General features: G+C 42.7%; 2 protein-coding genes and 1 long non-coding RNA gene across 8 annotated transcripts; all 3 read right to left on the minus strand.

Moving 5' to 3' along the window:
- Positions 1-427: 427 nt before the first annotated feature.
- Positions 428-7,577, minus strand: rab41 (RAB41, member RAS oncogene family). 5 transcript variants are annotated; one of them, XR_013467304.1, is made up of 8 exons: positions 7,176-7,577; positions 6,158-6,216; positions 5,776-5,829; positions 4,848-4,953; positions 4,407-4,518; positions 3,446-3,993; positions 2,579-2,645; positions 428-2,349 (listed from the first exon to the last, which is right to left on the minus strand). XR_013467304.1 is itself a non-coding variant. In XM_040173200.2 (8 exons), exons 1-8 carry the CDS (start codon positions 7,252-7,254, stop codon positions 2,285-2,287), a joined length of 636 nt encoding a protein of 211 aa, XP_040029134.1. In that variant the 5' UTR covers positions 7,255-7,577; the 3' UTR covers positions 428-2,284. The 5 variants fall into 5 exon arrangements, 4 of the variants coding, with proteins under 4 accessions (XP_040029134.1, XP_040029136.1, XP_040029133.1 ...); XM_040173200.2 differs by having other exon boundaries at positions 3,900-3,993; XM_040173202.2 differs by lacking the exon at positions 4,848-4,953 and adding an exon at positions 5,401-5,506 and having other exon boundaries at positions 3,900-3,993; positions 7,176-7,552.
- A 408-nt stretch (positions 7,578-7,985) lies between these two features.
- LOC144406121 (uncharacterized) lies at positions 7,986-8,995 on the minus strand. Its single transcript, XR_013467305.1, has 2 exons — positions 8,861-8,995; positions 7,986-8,414 (listed from the first exon to the last, which is right to left on the minus strand). It is a non-coding gene; the product is annotated as an uncharacterized LOC144406121 (long non-coding RNA).
- A 52-nt stretch (positions 8,996-9,047) lies between these two features.
- Positions 9,048-13,894, minus strand: arr3b (arrestin 3b, retinal (X-arrestin)). Of its 2 annotated transcripts, XM_040174488.2 has the most exons (15): positions 12,645-13,894; positions 12,425-12,458; positions 11,760-11,790; positions 11,540-11,600; positions 11,315-11,359; positions 11,025-11,218; positions 10,880-10,939; positions 10,710-10,777; positions 10,463-10,598; positions 10,282-10,366; positions 10,048-10,120; positions 9,653-9,790; positions 9,389-9,466; positions 9,271-9,294; positions 9,075-9,171 (listed from the first exon to the last, which is right to left on the minus strand). In XM_040174488.2, exons 2-15 carry the CDS (start codon positions 12,430-12,432, stop codon positions 9,114-9,116), a joined length of 1,059 nt encoding a protein of 352 aa, XP_040030422.2. In that variant the 5' UTR covers positions 12,433-12,458; positions 12,645-13,894; the 3' UTR covers positions 9,075-9,113. The 2 variants fall into 2 exon arrangements, with proteins under 2 accessions (XP_077956731.1, XP_040030422.2); XM_078100605.1 differs by having other exon boundaries at positions 9,048-9,171; positions 10,463-10,777; positions 12,645-12,694.
- Between the last annotated feature and the right edge of the window lie 478 nt (positions 13,895-14,372).

Genomic DNA, 14,372 nt, shown 5'->3' on the forward strand with positions numbered 1-14,372 from the left:
TGAATCAATCATACTTATCCAGTAATTTAAAACGATATTATCCTGAAATTTGGGGTACTTTAATCATATTTACCACTTTTTGGCTTTTACTAAAGTAAAAGCGTTATTCAAAAGATATTTATGAATTTATATTTTTTTCTCCACATGCTTTCAATAACTTTTGGGACAAGACATCCTTTAAGGAAGTATTAGACATGTGTGTGAAGGAATCCAAGATCATTACCCAGCCACACCTTCCTGTTACATCACAGGCCTCGATGTTTGACCCGAGTAGGAGTTTCTGCTTGCTTTGACACAACAGGTTTCTCACATTTAACCGACGAGCTGTATGTGTGGTTTCACTTGGAGACGGGAAGGATTGCTTCCAAGGCATCAGAAGTTACAGAACCGTGGATGAGCTCCGGAAAACAGCGTCACAGATGTTACATTTTGGTGAAATATCTTTATTTTTATTCCATGTGATAGGTCTACACTTGTGTTTCATTAACTCTCCTTTTTATACATCACATAGTAATAGTACATTATTCACACAAACGTTGCTAAACACGAGTAGACAGCATATTTCGAATGGACAGACACGATTCAGAATAGCACAAAGCGGAATATTTTAGTCAGTGACAAGTAATAGAAGAGCTGCTCATGTTAAAATGGTTTGATGTAAATCAATTACATTGTTTTTACTCCATTTGAATGCGTTGACATTTCAAAACAAGCGACAGCAAATAGCCTTTTGTCTTTTGTTGTGCTACGGCAGTTAGTAGAAAACCGTATGTGTGTGTGTCTGGATACAGTGCAGCCTTTGATTTAGCGTGTAAACCAAACTGCTGTCTACACACACGCACACACACTGTGAGAGAGAGAAGAAATGTGTCCCGGCCAAAGTGTCGCTTTTAGGTGGAGGCCGACACGCAAACAATAAATTAAAAAAACAAAAACTTTCAACATGCGTGTAAAAATCTGTACTTTTGGTCAAGCATACAACCGGTTTCTGTATGTCCAAGTAACAAAATAAATAAAACACATAAAACCAACAGTCCTACACAGGCGACGGCATTAGAGCAAAGGATGCTGCGACTAACTTCTCTGCATTTTTACAGCCCGGGTGTTAGTAAGCGTTAGCGGCGTCTGAGGACAGACGCTCGTCCACCAGCTCTACAAAACGACGAGTGAAGCCACGAACCAGTCAGCCGGCTTCTGCTATAGTTTACAATATTGTGGCTTGATTCAGTGCACAACGTTGGTGGACAAACAAGCAAGGCATCTGTGTTCTTATCCATATGAATCCTGCATGGTGAGCATGCTGCATGTTCTTGCAATAGTGTAATCAACACAACTTTCCATCCGTGTGGGGAAAAATAAACACTGGCCTTTTTTTTCTGTTTTAAAGGGGCACCTACTAAAACAAAAGGAACTCCTCCTCAGACATATTAGTTTTGCGGGTAGCTACTTGAACAACATGAGACAGTTGCTCTGGTTTTAATGCAGACATGGCTTGAGGTTAGTAGCCAGTCTAGTGAAGCAGTGACAGTTTCCCTTTGATGATCGATTACTTCCTGGTTTGGTGACACATCCCCTTTGTTTTAAACAAGGTCTCAAATGATGTATATTTGGTCTGCTAACACGCAGTTGTATTTGGCAGTTTACGATGTGTTCGGCTTAAATAATACCCAATGAATGAGCATTTATGTGGTAGAATGATGGTTAGTGATGATGTAAATTCACTGGTAAGATCCTGTCTTTACTTCCTCAAAATAAGACAAAGTGAAGAAATAATAACTTGTCTGAGAGGCTAGCTGTAGGCGAACTCCCCATTCAAAATGAAAAAAGTTAAATACGATGGGTTGAGAACTCAACCTTGCAGAGTAATTGAAATAATCCCAAGCAGTTTTACTTTACAACAATGACAAGAGAAACGGCACTAAGAATCCGAGCTGCACGATAACTCAAGAGCGGTTAGCTAATGTCCATCTGCAATCCTATATAATGTCATGCAACTGGATGAAAATCTGATCACATCATTTAACTTATCCCGTGTATTAAATGTTTACTTTGAAACCATATTACCCCCCTCCAGACAATCTGCTTCAATACAGGAGCGCACATCCACACGATTACTCTGAAAAGTCACCAAGTTGAAAAGGGGCACAAAAAAAAACAAGACAACAAAGAAAAAACAAAAAACAGGTCCTCCGTCCAGGTGGCAGTGTGTCACGGGTGGAGCGAGCGGCCACTGAGAGACGAGCTATTGGTGGCGAGGAGACAGGCTGGGTGAGGGTGAGGTGTACTAGCAGGAGCAGCTGCTCTCGGTGACAGTCATCTCGGGCTGTTTCTCCAGTTTGATGTCGATCACTGAGAGGACGCCGTTAAGTAACATCGGCAATGAATCGGCGAATTTCGCTTCACTATTTTCTGCGGCGCTACTGTATCTGGCTGCCGCTATCTCGGCACTTTAGGCACTCTAACACTTTTTATGCTGACAGAACTTGCAGGAATTTGTGGGCGTTTTTTTCTTTTGTGTTAAAGCCACAGGTGGCAATAATTTTATAATTTCTGTCGAACGCGGCGTTGAAAAGGATACTGTCCTCTTTGCTTTTCTCGGGGGTGCTATCCATCCCGGGCAATGCAGCAGCAACACGACGGAACAGCTATAAAACAAAGTCAGAGGATTAAACAATTAAACACAATTCTAAAAGCTGTAGTAAATGAAAAACGCTATCAAATAGGAGTGAGTGATTTGGATAAAAACTTCTAGGACAGTGGATGTACTTATAATGTATTGTTACATGGTAAAAGTTCTAGAAATTCTATATAAATTCTATGAATAAATCAATGTTGTAAAAATTATACTGATGAAAAAAAAAGAAATAATTTTAATCTCCTTTTTCCCATCATGCAACCTCCCTCAGTCATTTGCTCCATTCCCCACAAAAGGAAAATATAACCGGCAAAGAAGGAATAGTTAACACAGTATGTGCAGAAAGAATTCAGATATATTTCTAATGCCTCAAAATATGTACATTTATAATGATCACCCACCCACACGGCCACATGGCCTGCATACAGTAGAGACAGAAAGTGATCAAAGTAGTCCTCCTAAATAATAGTATTTTGAATAACAGCCACAAGAAGTTAAAAGAAGTGATACAAATCGGAGGTTGCCGTGCTAAACTCCTCCACTGAGCAAACCCACTGAAGTCACAGTCACATGTAGAAAGCTGCAGAGGTTTTAGTGGATCAGACAAAAAGAGCACTGGAGAACACATAAGCAGAACGAGTGAATATAGAAATATCTAAAAGCAAAGCCTTTGAAGGGAGGGGGGGGGGTGCAGCAGGTACCAGGATTACCAAGACAAATCATGACGAGTCACGGGAGGGGAAAAGAAGGCAGAAAGAGATAATGTAGACTTTGAGGGCAGAAACTACCTTGCGAGAGCAGAATCTCTACCTGTTTGACATTGTAGCCAGTCTTTGCGCTGGTTTCAATGAACATGACATTCAGTTCCTTAGCTCTCTGCTCACCCTCCTCCGTGGTGATCTGTCTGCTCAGGTGGAAGGAGAGGGGGGAATAGGGACGAACAGACAGATATGGAAAGAAACATCGCAAAGAGGACAGGCCGAAAGGAGGGGGAAGAGATGGAGAGAGAAACAAAAGAAGAGCTCAACGCAGAACCTTGTTTGGTTGTTTTGGTGAAGAAGAGAGAGGTTAGTTTGCTTCGTAACACGGACAGACTGAGAGGAAGACGAAGGGAGAGAAGTAAACGACTCCAGGAGGTCACTCATTCACTCGCCAGCCATGCTCTGATCCATATAATGAATACACAGAGGAGTTGTACACCCCAGGCGGCACCAAGGAGGCGTCCCTAGCCTACAGTGACTGTCTGCTGCTGCTGGACACCAACCTGTTTGACGTTATAGCCAGCCTTGGCACTGGTCTCTATGTACATCACATTGAGTTCACGAGCTTTCCTCTCTGCCGCCTCAACAGAAACTTGCCTGCCATGGACCCCCGGGAAGGGAGGGGGAGGGAGTGGTGTGGAGTGTGGTGGTGAGGGAAACACACACAAAAAAATAAATCAAGATGACATGGAGAAAACAGCAGGAAAATTAAATAATAAAACAAAAAAGCCAGAACAGAAATATAAGCAAAGCATAAAAATACAAATAAAGTCACTAAAATCACTACTAAAAGGCAGGAGTATGTAAAATGCCATGGGATGTTAAAGGTCAAAATAGGATGAAATGCACTGAAGGGAAGAAAAGTGGGATTCCAGGCCGTGGCAGTTTATATACTAAACAATTAACTATTTCAAATTTTAATAACAATAAAAAAAGTACATTCCATTTCTCAACCATTGTAGCTAGAATTAGTAAATAATGGCTTTCACACATCTCACACAACCATGTACCTTTTGTCCGCCAAGTCTGTTTTGTTCCCAACAAGCATGATAATGACATCACTTCCTCTCTCTGTTCTAACATCATCAATCCACTTTGAGGTTTGCTGGAATGAATTAAGATCTGTGGAAGAAAAAACACACAGACTTACTGTATACACATGAACCCCATGCTGCCCTAAAAGACATAAAACAGTTGGTATTATAGCTATAGTTAAAAGTGTGCTCCAGCAGGTATTATTCTTCATTAAAGAAAGGCAACACATTTTGCCAACATAAAGCTTGTTGAGTAGTCGTGTTAGTGAGAAAAGGCTTTGAGCGGAGGAGATTGAAGAAAGAAAATATACTAAAAGGTTACAAGCAGAAGCACATTAAGTAGCAACTATGCAAAGACAGCTTCCATCCAACTGCTCTAGAGCCCTACAGAAAGGTTAGAGTGCAGCCCTGACTCACTGGTGATGTCATAAACAACCACGGCAATGGTAGAGTCACGGATGTAGCTGGGAATTAGGCTACGAAAACGCTCCTGTCCAGCAGTGTCCCAAAGCTGGAGCCGGACCTGAGGATTGGAACGGGAGAGGAAGAAAAAGGACAAGGAGATAAAGAGGGGGAAGGCAGAACAAGAAGGTGGAGAATAGGACAGTCATGTAGGAACTGCAAGCCAAGCCGAGAGATGAAAATGGCCTTTAATGGAGGAACGGGGAGAATCATCCAAATGCAGAAGGGTCAGAGATGACCAGCGTTATGCTGATAAGTTTGCCGTGGAGCGTCATTATCGGGCCGTGTCAGAAGCTCCCTGCCCATAAGGTGACATGGGAAGACATTTGTGACAGCAGTTAGGAACCACTCACCCCACTGCACAGGGCTGGAGAAACGTATTAGTATCTCTGTGGCTCTCATCATGCTGTCCACTGGGACTTTCCCAGGCTAGTAAACGTGCTTTTATTTTTGCCCTTCCAAGTTCTAAGCAAAGGACAAGGAAGTGAGGCAGGGCCATGATACCTACTGGCTATGTCATAAACCACCACAGCAGCGGCTGAGTCGCGGATGTAACTGGGGATGAGGCTGCGGAAGCGCTCCTGTCCGGCTGTATCCCAGAGCTGCAGCCGAATCTGTGGCCAGCCGTGAAATGAACGTGGGAAGGGGGTGGGAGGGGAGCCGCGGGGCATTTCATGACCCAGCCGGGGGATGGAAGGAAAACAAAAACTTCAAAAATAACGATAGAAGCTACAAACATGATCGCATGCCACACAAAATGAATAGTGAAATCTAGGGTAACGTGTAAACAATGTGAAAGGGAAATAATTGGTGGCCATTACAGCTGTTTCAAAACAATGCCAATAGGAATGATGAGAATGACTATAAAATATACAGGGCTTACCGTACGATCTTCTAGGTACATGGTTTTTGACAAAAAGTCAATGCCAATTGTTGCCTGTAAGACAATCACTGCATTAAAACATTTCTTATTGGTACAATACTTGATAATGCATGAGGTCTCCATCCAAGAAATGCTTTTTCCCCCTCAAAACATTTTATGTATTAGTGTATTTAGCACAAGTGAAGCTAAAATCAGTAACAATAAGTAACTATGCAGTCTAGCAAAAGATCTGTAACTGGAAAATCAACAGTCATGATTAATGTGTATGTTATTGCTTACATTTGTTTCATATGACAAAAGACTTCTGTAACATGAATTTTATTTATTTGGAATACATATCATACTAGACAACAATTGTGCATCACAAGGCGTATTGTTTTACCTGATAAGTGTTGTCAAAACTGTCATACATAAACCGGGTGATGAGTGAAGTCTTCCCAACTGTAAAAAAAACAAACAGAAACAGATATGTTAAAACTCCTGTTTATCAATGACCGTACTGTACAAGGTCCAATCTCCAACGTTAAGATGAAATACCCTCTTATATCCATTGTAGTTCTGTATCATACGAAGAGAAAATGAGATGAAAATCAATGGATCCGTGGCCACAGATGGAACAGAGCTATAAGCGTCGGCGCAATGTGGACCTGAACCCACACGCTGAGCTGGCACTATGGGCGGAGCCTCGGCATTTTTAGGAAATGAAAATAGCTCGCCTTCTTACATTTGTTTTTGGGATAAACGACTTCCACTGCCATGTTAGACGATCACATCTCTAATGTGATAACGTTTAGTAATGTCCGTGTCCCTGTGAGAACGTTGAATGGTCCGGCGAGAGGCCGACCGGCCTGGACCAGCTGGCCGACGTGGCTCTGCAAGGTGCCGCCGTGGACATGCTAACAGCTAACGTTGAGTTAGCCGTTAGCGAGTCGAACAGAAATACGGAGGAACCTAACTAGCGTTAGATAATGCTGAGGCATCTAAAACGCAAGGACAGCGGCCCTTACTTTAATAAGATAACACACTAAATGTAGGCTATTCATAAATTACCCTGTTATGAAACGGTAACTCAATGTATGTGGCCGTTCAACGTTAAAGAGCGAGATGTTTGGCTAGCTCACCGATTTAGCGTTAGCTGACAGTACAATGACATCATCACGAATGAGGGAAAAAAAACGTTATATCCGTAATGTTTTCGTCATCGTACTCCCTCTTAAATACTGTGTTAATAATTACATGTCAATATGTCAGTTCCTATCATCACGGGCCGTTCACCACCGATGGATAACTTTAGCCAGCAGCCAACTAGCTGGAGGAGCTACCTAGCCAGCTAACATTAGCTAAATTTTAGCCACCTCTTCTTAAAAATAATTAGAATAAATGCACCGTGTCTCGCTTACCACTCTGTTCGCCCAGAAAGACAAGCTTGAACTTTCGTAGAGGGTTGCCAAACTCTCCGCCGCCGGTCGTGGTTGACATTTTGTCCAGAAAATAAAACTGCTAAGTAGCCGACTTGGCTAACGATGCGACGTCTAGACCGGAGAGGAGCAAGTCGTGTATCTCTGTCCTGCACTAGCTAGCGCTTTTGTTTTCTTAACCGCATCGAAGGGAAACAGCGCGACCAAGAGGCAACTGTTGACAGACATAAAAACGGTAAGGCAAACCTTATAGCATGTCCATGTTTATTTTATTATGCAACACGTTTTTAATTGAGCGGAGAGTACTTTAAATACTCTGATTTTAGCTGTTGTGATGGGATTTTGCTAAGCTAACGTTACGTCAGGTGGTGGGGTTGGTATTTGTGTGGTGTTTTGGGGTCACAGATTTGAAGCAACTGGGTCATTAAACCGCATCCGTGTAATGCAAAATGAAAGCTTTTTTTATTGCTGCCATTTTTAGTTGAATTATTCAGATTTCTACGAAAAGTTGCTGCTGTTTATTTAAGACCCAAATAAAATATACAGTGAGGATAAACATATTCAAAATTCAACTAGATTAATCCTAATCCTAAAAGTATAACTTTAGATAACGAGACCGTTATGAGGGTATTCTTTTACGTTTATTATTATATTATTATTATAAACATTTTTACTACGGTTTATTTTGTAATAACGAACGTTGTCGTATGGTTGGTTCTCATTTTAAAACCAAAACAAATATAAGCCTTGAAATAAAATATACTGAGCAAAATAAACACACAGTAAAAAAAATGGGGGAAAAGAGTTTATTACATTTTTTCACCAATAATTGAGAAACAAGTTGGAGGGTTTCTGGGATATTTATCCCGTATCCTAATATACCATTGCTTAAATAACAGCAATAAATATTGAGAATAGTTCGATATTGGTAATCATGACACATAGAAAGAAAACTCTACGAAACATTATTTTGAAACGGCAACATATACAGTACTTGTTTGCATTCAGAGAAATGTCACTCAGTCTTTTTTAGACTCTCCTTTTAATGCCTAATAAACGTGTAATTGTACAGGGGAAATAAGAACATTGTAGTGATTCAACGACACTGTGTGCTTGTCTTCGTTGGTGCTGAGTTCCTTTTTGTTCTATATTCTCAGAGAGGGGATCTTCCTTCGCTGGTCATCTCACCCCCCCTTCTAGGCCTCAATTGAGATGTCTGCCCTGGTGGCATGAAACGAAAAAACAGGTGATCTGTGAGTCCAACATTACATCACAAGATAACCCCTGACCCCATTTCATCTCATTTCACATACAATGACTTTCTTTACAACACGTAGCAGATTACCCTTTCTTTTGCGTATGGATAATATGGGTATGTGTATAGTGCAACCTCTCAATTAGTTACAATTTGATTAAGTAAGAATATAAAACATTTTGTAGGTGGAGCAGCAAGGGTACAAATTAATTATTTAAAATGAAGGCGATGCGGTCGTAGGACAAAACAGTGCACTCATTCAAGGACCACTGTAGCTATATTTGGCTTTGGAAAGGCCTGTCATGCAAATGAAGCTCTAACATTGCCGTTTTCAGATTTAGTTATTCATTTTGTAGCCCTTGAAGGAGTGAATGTTGTAAAATAGCCTACACTAAATTGGAAGGGTCCTCACCTGAACTAAGGATGGCTTTAATCCAACTGGCTGTGGGTCATTAATATCACAGAGGAGAAAAATATAAGCAGCGCGTAACAACCATCACGGCCACAGGTTGACTACTTTCATAGGGACTAGTTTATACTTACACTTCTGCTCAGGATACAGCGATGACATGCAGGGAATGGATAGAAGGAGAGGACATAGTCAATAATTAATCAGTGCTCTCTTTCTGATGTAGAAATGTTTCATGAAGCATTTAAAAGGACTTTCACTTGCCTGCAGGTTTCGGGGACATCAGAGTCAATGGAAGCTCCAAAGTGACATCGCTGAAAATGAGTAAAATACCATTTTTATTATCAAAAATACACAGAATAGTAATTTATATGTTATTAACACAATTATCATGAAATACAATACATATTTACCTTCCAGTTAAGCCCCCCAGCAGGCTGTTTGTGTGAGAAAAAAAAACAATAAAATAACCATTTAGTCTGCTCAATTTGAATTATCCTGCATAAATACTTTAACAGTTGTGAGCCTTACCCGCCACCGCCCGTTGTTAGATTGACCTTGACCTTATAGGAGATGATGATTCCCTGCATCTCCTTATCTCCTTGACTCCTGCGAGGAGACAGGAATAGTTAAGCCTTCAGAGCTCGAGGATTTGGTCTAAGACTCGATAAGTGGATGACACAAACTAGAGTTGTATCACCGCCACCTCTCAATAAGAGGATGAAAACCTCCTCCCGGGCTCACGGTAATCCCCCCCCCCCCCCCCCCCCCCCTGATGAGGGACTTGTGGCTTACAGGGTTGTGGACGCAAGGTTGGTGTCCTCGTCTTTTAGCCGACCGTCCACCGAAAGGCCGCGCTTCTCTTTGTTGTTGGCCAGCAGCGGGGTTATTTGGAAGGACTTCTCGAAGGAGGAGTTGGCGTTGACCGTCTCCCTGAGTGTAGCAGAGAAAGATACAAATAAATAACTAATAAAACATGTCTGACTTAGCAGATATTATTTGTTGATTGGTAAGTTTTTCCTCAATCCATAAAGAGATGTAGCAATGCACATCTCACTTTTTTGGAGGATGTACTTTTCACAGGGATCTACAGGTATTTATTTGAACAGAAAATACTAATTCCTAAATTTATTCAATTTAATTTCAAACGATAATAATAAGCCTCTTGTCAACAAGAGTGACGGCCTTACGCGAACTCCTCTGAGCAGACCATCTTGGTGTAAGTATCGGATGAGTAGAGCACCACACTTGCAAGCTGCTCGACTAAGAGAGAAGAAACAGCTGTTAGAATGATTCGACTCTTTAGCGTATGCACGCTTAACCCTTATCCTCTTCTGTTTCTCTGCCCTCACGCTTACAAGCTATGCACAAACACTTTTAAAGAACCAAGCTTCGGCGGAGTGCACCGTGTCCGTGCTGCTCACCTAAAACTGTGATTTTCTTCACAACCTTGGTGGTTTCGTTGTTGATTTTTACGTTGACGACGATTGGATCTCCGTGGTAATAAATCTAAACATGAGATGCGTTTTAGTTGAAACCACTATAGCAGTCGTAAAGTGTACGCATATAATTGGGCCAAAATATAGTATATACACTTCGATGCACCTCTTTTTCAAGGGAGGCCTCCAAGATCACCGGCTTGTCACTCATCATGAACTGCTTTGTGATTTCAGCCTTGGGTCCAGGCTTGTTGCTAGATGGTGCAAATTGTATTTTGCGAATCATCAGGCGGCACGTGTCCCTGAGACCACAAAAAGAAAGTGCAAAGAGAATCACGGTCCCTCCTACGTGCCCTTGAGTGCAACGCGAGACGGGGCCGACAGAAGGCTTTGCCTCTGGTCTTACTACATACTTCTTTTCAACCTCTTCATCCGGTGTGTTGGCGATGTACGCTTTAATCTCAAAGTCCACACCGCAAGCCTAAAACAGAAGAAGCGGCTAATAAATGATCTGTCTGTCCAGCTTTTAGAGTGGTAAATAGAAGTAAGGGGGGAGCGGGCTGATGAAAGTGGGTAGTCGCACCTTGCCAGCATCATTTGGCCCTGGCTGTAGGGAGACTGAACATGGGAGATTGGCTGGCATCTGAAAAAATGACATTCAGCTAAGTAATGTGTTGGTTTTCCCTCGATTTTTTGTTTCTCTGATGGAATGTTACGCGGCCGCCTACCTGGAAGGAAAAGGGACATCCTTGCTCTCCAATTTTCTTCATGAGGGACTCGTGCATTGGCGTTTTGGTGACGCTCGCACCCGTAGGTGGGTACACCTGAACGCGCTGTATCCAGATGTCTCTCCTGAAGGACAGCCCAATAACATCCAAGTCATCGCTTCCATAGCGGAAGGCACAAGCAAGGTAGACAAATACTGCAACGGAAAGAGATGCGTTCAGTGTGATCTTTGTGCTGCGCGCACGCGGGAACCACAGCCGTTCATCGTCGACGGCCAATGAGAGGGAAATACCTTTTTTGCCGTCAAGACCAGCCGGGTCCACTTTAACGGCGCCGTCTGCAGATGGGAGGAAAAGCCTCGGCATTAGATCGCACGGCGTACACTGTGTGTGTGTGTGTGTGTGTGTGTGTGTGTGTGTGTGTGTGTGTGTGTGTGTGTGTGTGTGTGTGTGTGTGTGTGTGTGTGTGTGTGTGTGTGTGAATTAGAGCATGCACAAACAGACGCTGTGCAACGCACCAACTAGTTCCACTGAATCCACGTTGTCCACAAAGTCTCTCTTCCCCAAGTAGAGGGCAATCTGTAAGGGACATGAGGGGGACGGGAGGGGGGGGGCAGTTACTCCTCAGCTACACGAGTCCGAAAGTTATTCGTGGAGTTGGAAGGGCTACACAGAAAATGCACTCCTCCCCGTGGCCGAGGGCTGCTTTATAATGACTGTAATATAGAGGCCACTTACATGACCGTTGCCGCTGGTCTTCTTGTATACCCTGAAAAGAGAGAAGAGAAGTGAAGGTTTCTGTTACTGTTTAGCCTCCATGGATGTATTCGATGGAAACACAAGAATTCAGAAATGTTATTATTTTTTTGCATATCGGTCTGATTTAAAAAAATATATCAAAAAAAATACTCAAAAAAATTATATCTAATATGAACAACTCTGTTTAACTTAAGCATTTAATCGGATTGCAAAGTCGATAAATGGGTGCTGATTTAACTATTAGACTCTCGGATTTCCTGCAGAGATTTTACCTGTTGTATTGAATGTTGAATATTTCGCATCAAACATTTGAGATTCTCAATCCCAATATTCCAAAACACAATCGCTGTAAAGCATTCTAGCATCTAACAGGTGGTGTTTGCTTCTTTCAATGTGTTCCGGGTGTTAAACTTTTACTTTGTCTTGCAAATCTCTCTCTCCTTCAACAGTCTCATCCTCAAAATCCACCTCAATGATGAATTAGAGAGAGAGGTAAAAATGTTACTTATAGGCCACGGGGTTTCCTTCTAGTAAAGTTACAGCAATAAAGTCTCCGCCTGGACACACAGACTTTCCTTGAATGTAAACCAGTTACCATTTCAGCATATCTGTCCAACGAATGAGTCAAACATCTTAATACTCACTTTGACATTTTGAAAGCAAAGTTATGGATCCGTTCTGCAAATAAAAAAAGATGCAAAGGAATAAAGCTGAACAATTCAAGAAGAAATGTTCCTCAAACTTTGCATCATGTCATTGATTAAGCGTTTGCTCCTGTAGAGTAACGACCGTGACACATCTTCAGCATCGTATCGCTCCAATACATTTTTAAACGTTAGTCGGCGAGGGGAGCCGCTCGCTTACCGCTGCCCTCGGTCTTCTGTAATCCGCCGCCGCGTCGTGGGAGTGAGGGAGTGAGTGAGTGAGTGAGTGGCAATCATTGCGTCCCGTGTGCTTTTTATACGGTGACCTCCCAACCTGGGAGCCCTCCCCTCAGCTTACCCGGCCCGACAAACAGGCCCGTTTTTAGAGAAAATCTGATTAATTCATTAGAGCACTACTGTTTTGGTGCTGTGGGTGTGTAAAAACAATTGTTGTATTTGTCACAAGCTCAGAGGCAGTTCTGTGGGTAGGACGAAAGAACCAAGTGCACTGAAGGGGTCCGCTGAGTGAGACCATGTCGGCCACTTGGTCTTCCTCTCTATGTATGTGTGTGTGTGTGTGTGTGTGTGGGTTTTCTCTCACGTAGCAATAATGTTCACTGACGGTTTTGCACACTTTGTTCCACATCAGCCTCGCCCAGATCACGACCCAGAAACAGCCAGCCGTCGTTGGCTTCTAATGTCACTGTAAGTGTTTTAAAGGAGACTCCTGTCACGGAGGCCGTCTTATCGAACCACTTTTTTGTCGCGGCTCAGCGATCAAATATGTGCTTAACTTCTTTGCCCCGTGGTTTTGGCACTCGGGGATTAGAGGATTGTCTCGTGAAAGAAGTATTTGTGAATGTTCAAGGACTTCCTTTCTTATGGCTTATGAGGAAGCAGAGTGGTATTAGTTGGACTTTAGTTGTTGTGGCAGCCAGGACGACAGATGGCTCCTCTACCAAGCTCCGCGCAATCTGCGCTCATGGCAGGTTTACAGAATTCTAAGTGACCTTCCGACTTATTGCTGTTTAAGCGAAAAGGCTTTACAACTATTAAAAAAAAAAAAAAAGTCACCGCGCCAATTGCTTCCACCGTCTAGGGCTGGAGGTTCGGGATTAGCTTGGCTTTTACCGCCCTGAAAGTGTTATCGGCAGTGACCCTTTTCTTTGTTGCGGATCCGGAGCCACGGAGGTAAATCCTGTGGATTGGTTGAGGATCTTCTCGCCTCCTCAGTCAGCTGTAATTGATTGATTAGCGAGGGAGCTGGATGATGGGTTTTACGGATGGCTTGTCACACCTCGGCCCCCCGAGGGGGCAATGAATTAGATGGTTGGATATGTGTGTGTCGGACTCCAGTTCAGCTGTCATATGAGGGCTCGGTCCGCGATCTCTTTAAAGCCGCCCGGGTCGGACAGCACTGCTTCACGGCGCCGCCGACCCGGATCATCGGTCAGGACGTGGCGACGAGGTCTTCCGTTTGGGAGGAAAGTTTAAAAGAATCAGAGCAGTCTTGAAGACAGTTTGAAAATCACACTTATATATAATAAATTGCGACTCCTCACTTGAGTTTAAATGATTTCTAGAAATGTGTTTCCATAGAGATGAACAATGGCAGAACTTAATCTCATATGTGGCAGGTCATAAACCCCCTAAAATAGATAATCTGAACGCTTCTATCTTTGTCCTTTCTCTCCATTTCTATTATTGGCATCAACAATCATTCTGATACCGCCTGTGTGCGCTTCACTGGTCAAAACCACATCTGGAGGAAACCGCTGTGCCTCAAAGCTTTACGCCTCAATCGATGGTCTCGTTGACCGATGTGTTTTCTTCTCACTTTTAGGCAATTAGAATGAACCGCGTGAATTAATGAATTAATCGGATCGAGACAGCCGAGTATGAACGTGAGGTTCAGTCTTTTGGACGAGTCTTATTTTCTGTCTCCTTT

The sequence above is a fragment of the Gasterosteus aculeatus genome, chromosome 4 (assembly GCF_964276395.1).
Source record: "Gasterosteus aculeatus chromosome 4, fGasAcu3.hap1.1, whole genome shotgun sequence".
Classification (NCBI taxonomy): domain Eukaryota; kingdom Metazoa; phylum Chordata; class Actinopteri; order Perciformes; family Gasterosteidae; genus Gasterosteus; species Gasterosteus aculeatus.

What these genes read in the sequence shown, in the direction of transcription:
- arr3b (XM_078100605.1), bottom strand. An exon ending in AGACCAGCGGCAACGGTCAT is followed by an intron (nt 11,601 to 11,759) that starts GTAAGTGGCCTC and finishes TGTCCCTTACAG; the next exon opens with ATTGCCCTCTACTTGGGGAA. An exon ending in CTAACAACGGGCGGTGGCGG is followed by an intron (nt 9,295 to 9,388) that starts GTAAGGCTCACA and finishes TCACACAAACAG; the next exon opens with CCTGCTGGGGGGCTTAACTG.
- rab41 (XM_040173200.2), bottom strand. Translation starts at nt 7,254, where the DNA reads ATGTCAACCACGACCGGCGGCGGAGAGTTTGGCAACCCTCTACGAAAG. An exon ending in GTTTTGACAACACTTATCAG is followed by an intron (nt 5,830 to 6,157) that starts GTAAAACAATAC and finishes ATTGTCTTACAG; the next exon opens with GCAACAATTGGCATTGACTT. An exon ending in CTGGCTATAACGTCAAACAG is followed by an intron (nt 2,646 to 3,899) that starts GTTGGTGTCCAG and finishes TTTGTTTTATAG; the next exon opens with CTGTTCCGTCGTGTTGCTGC.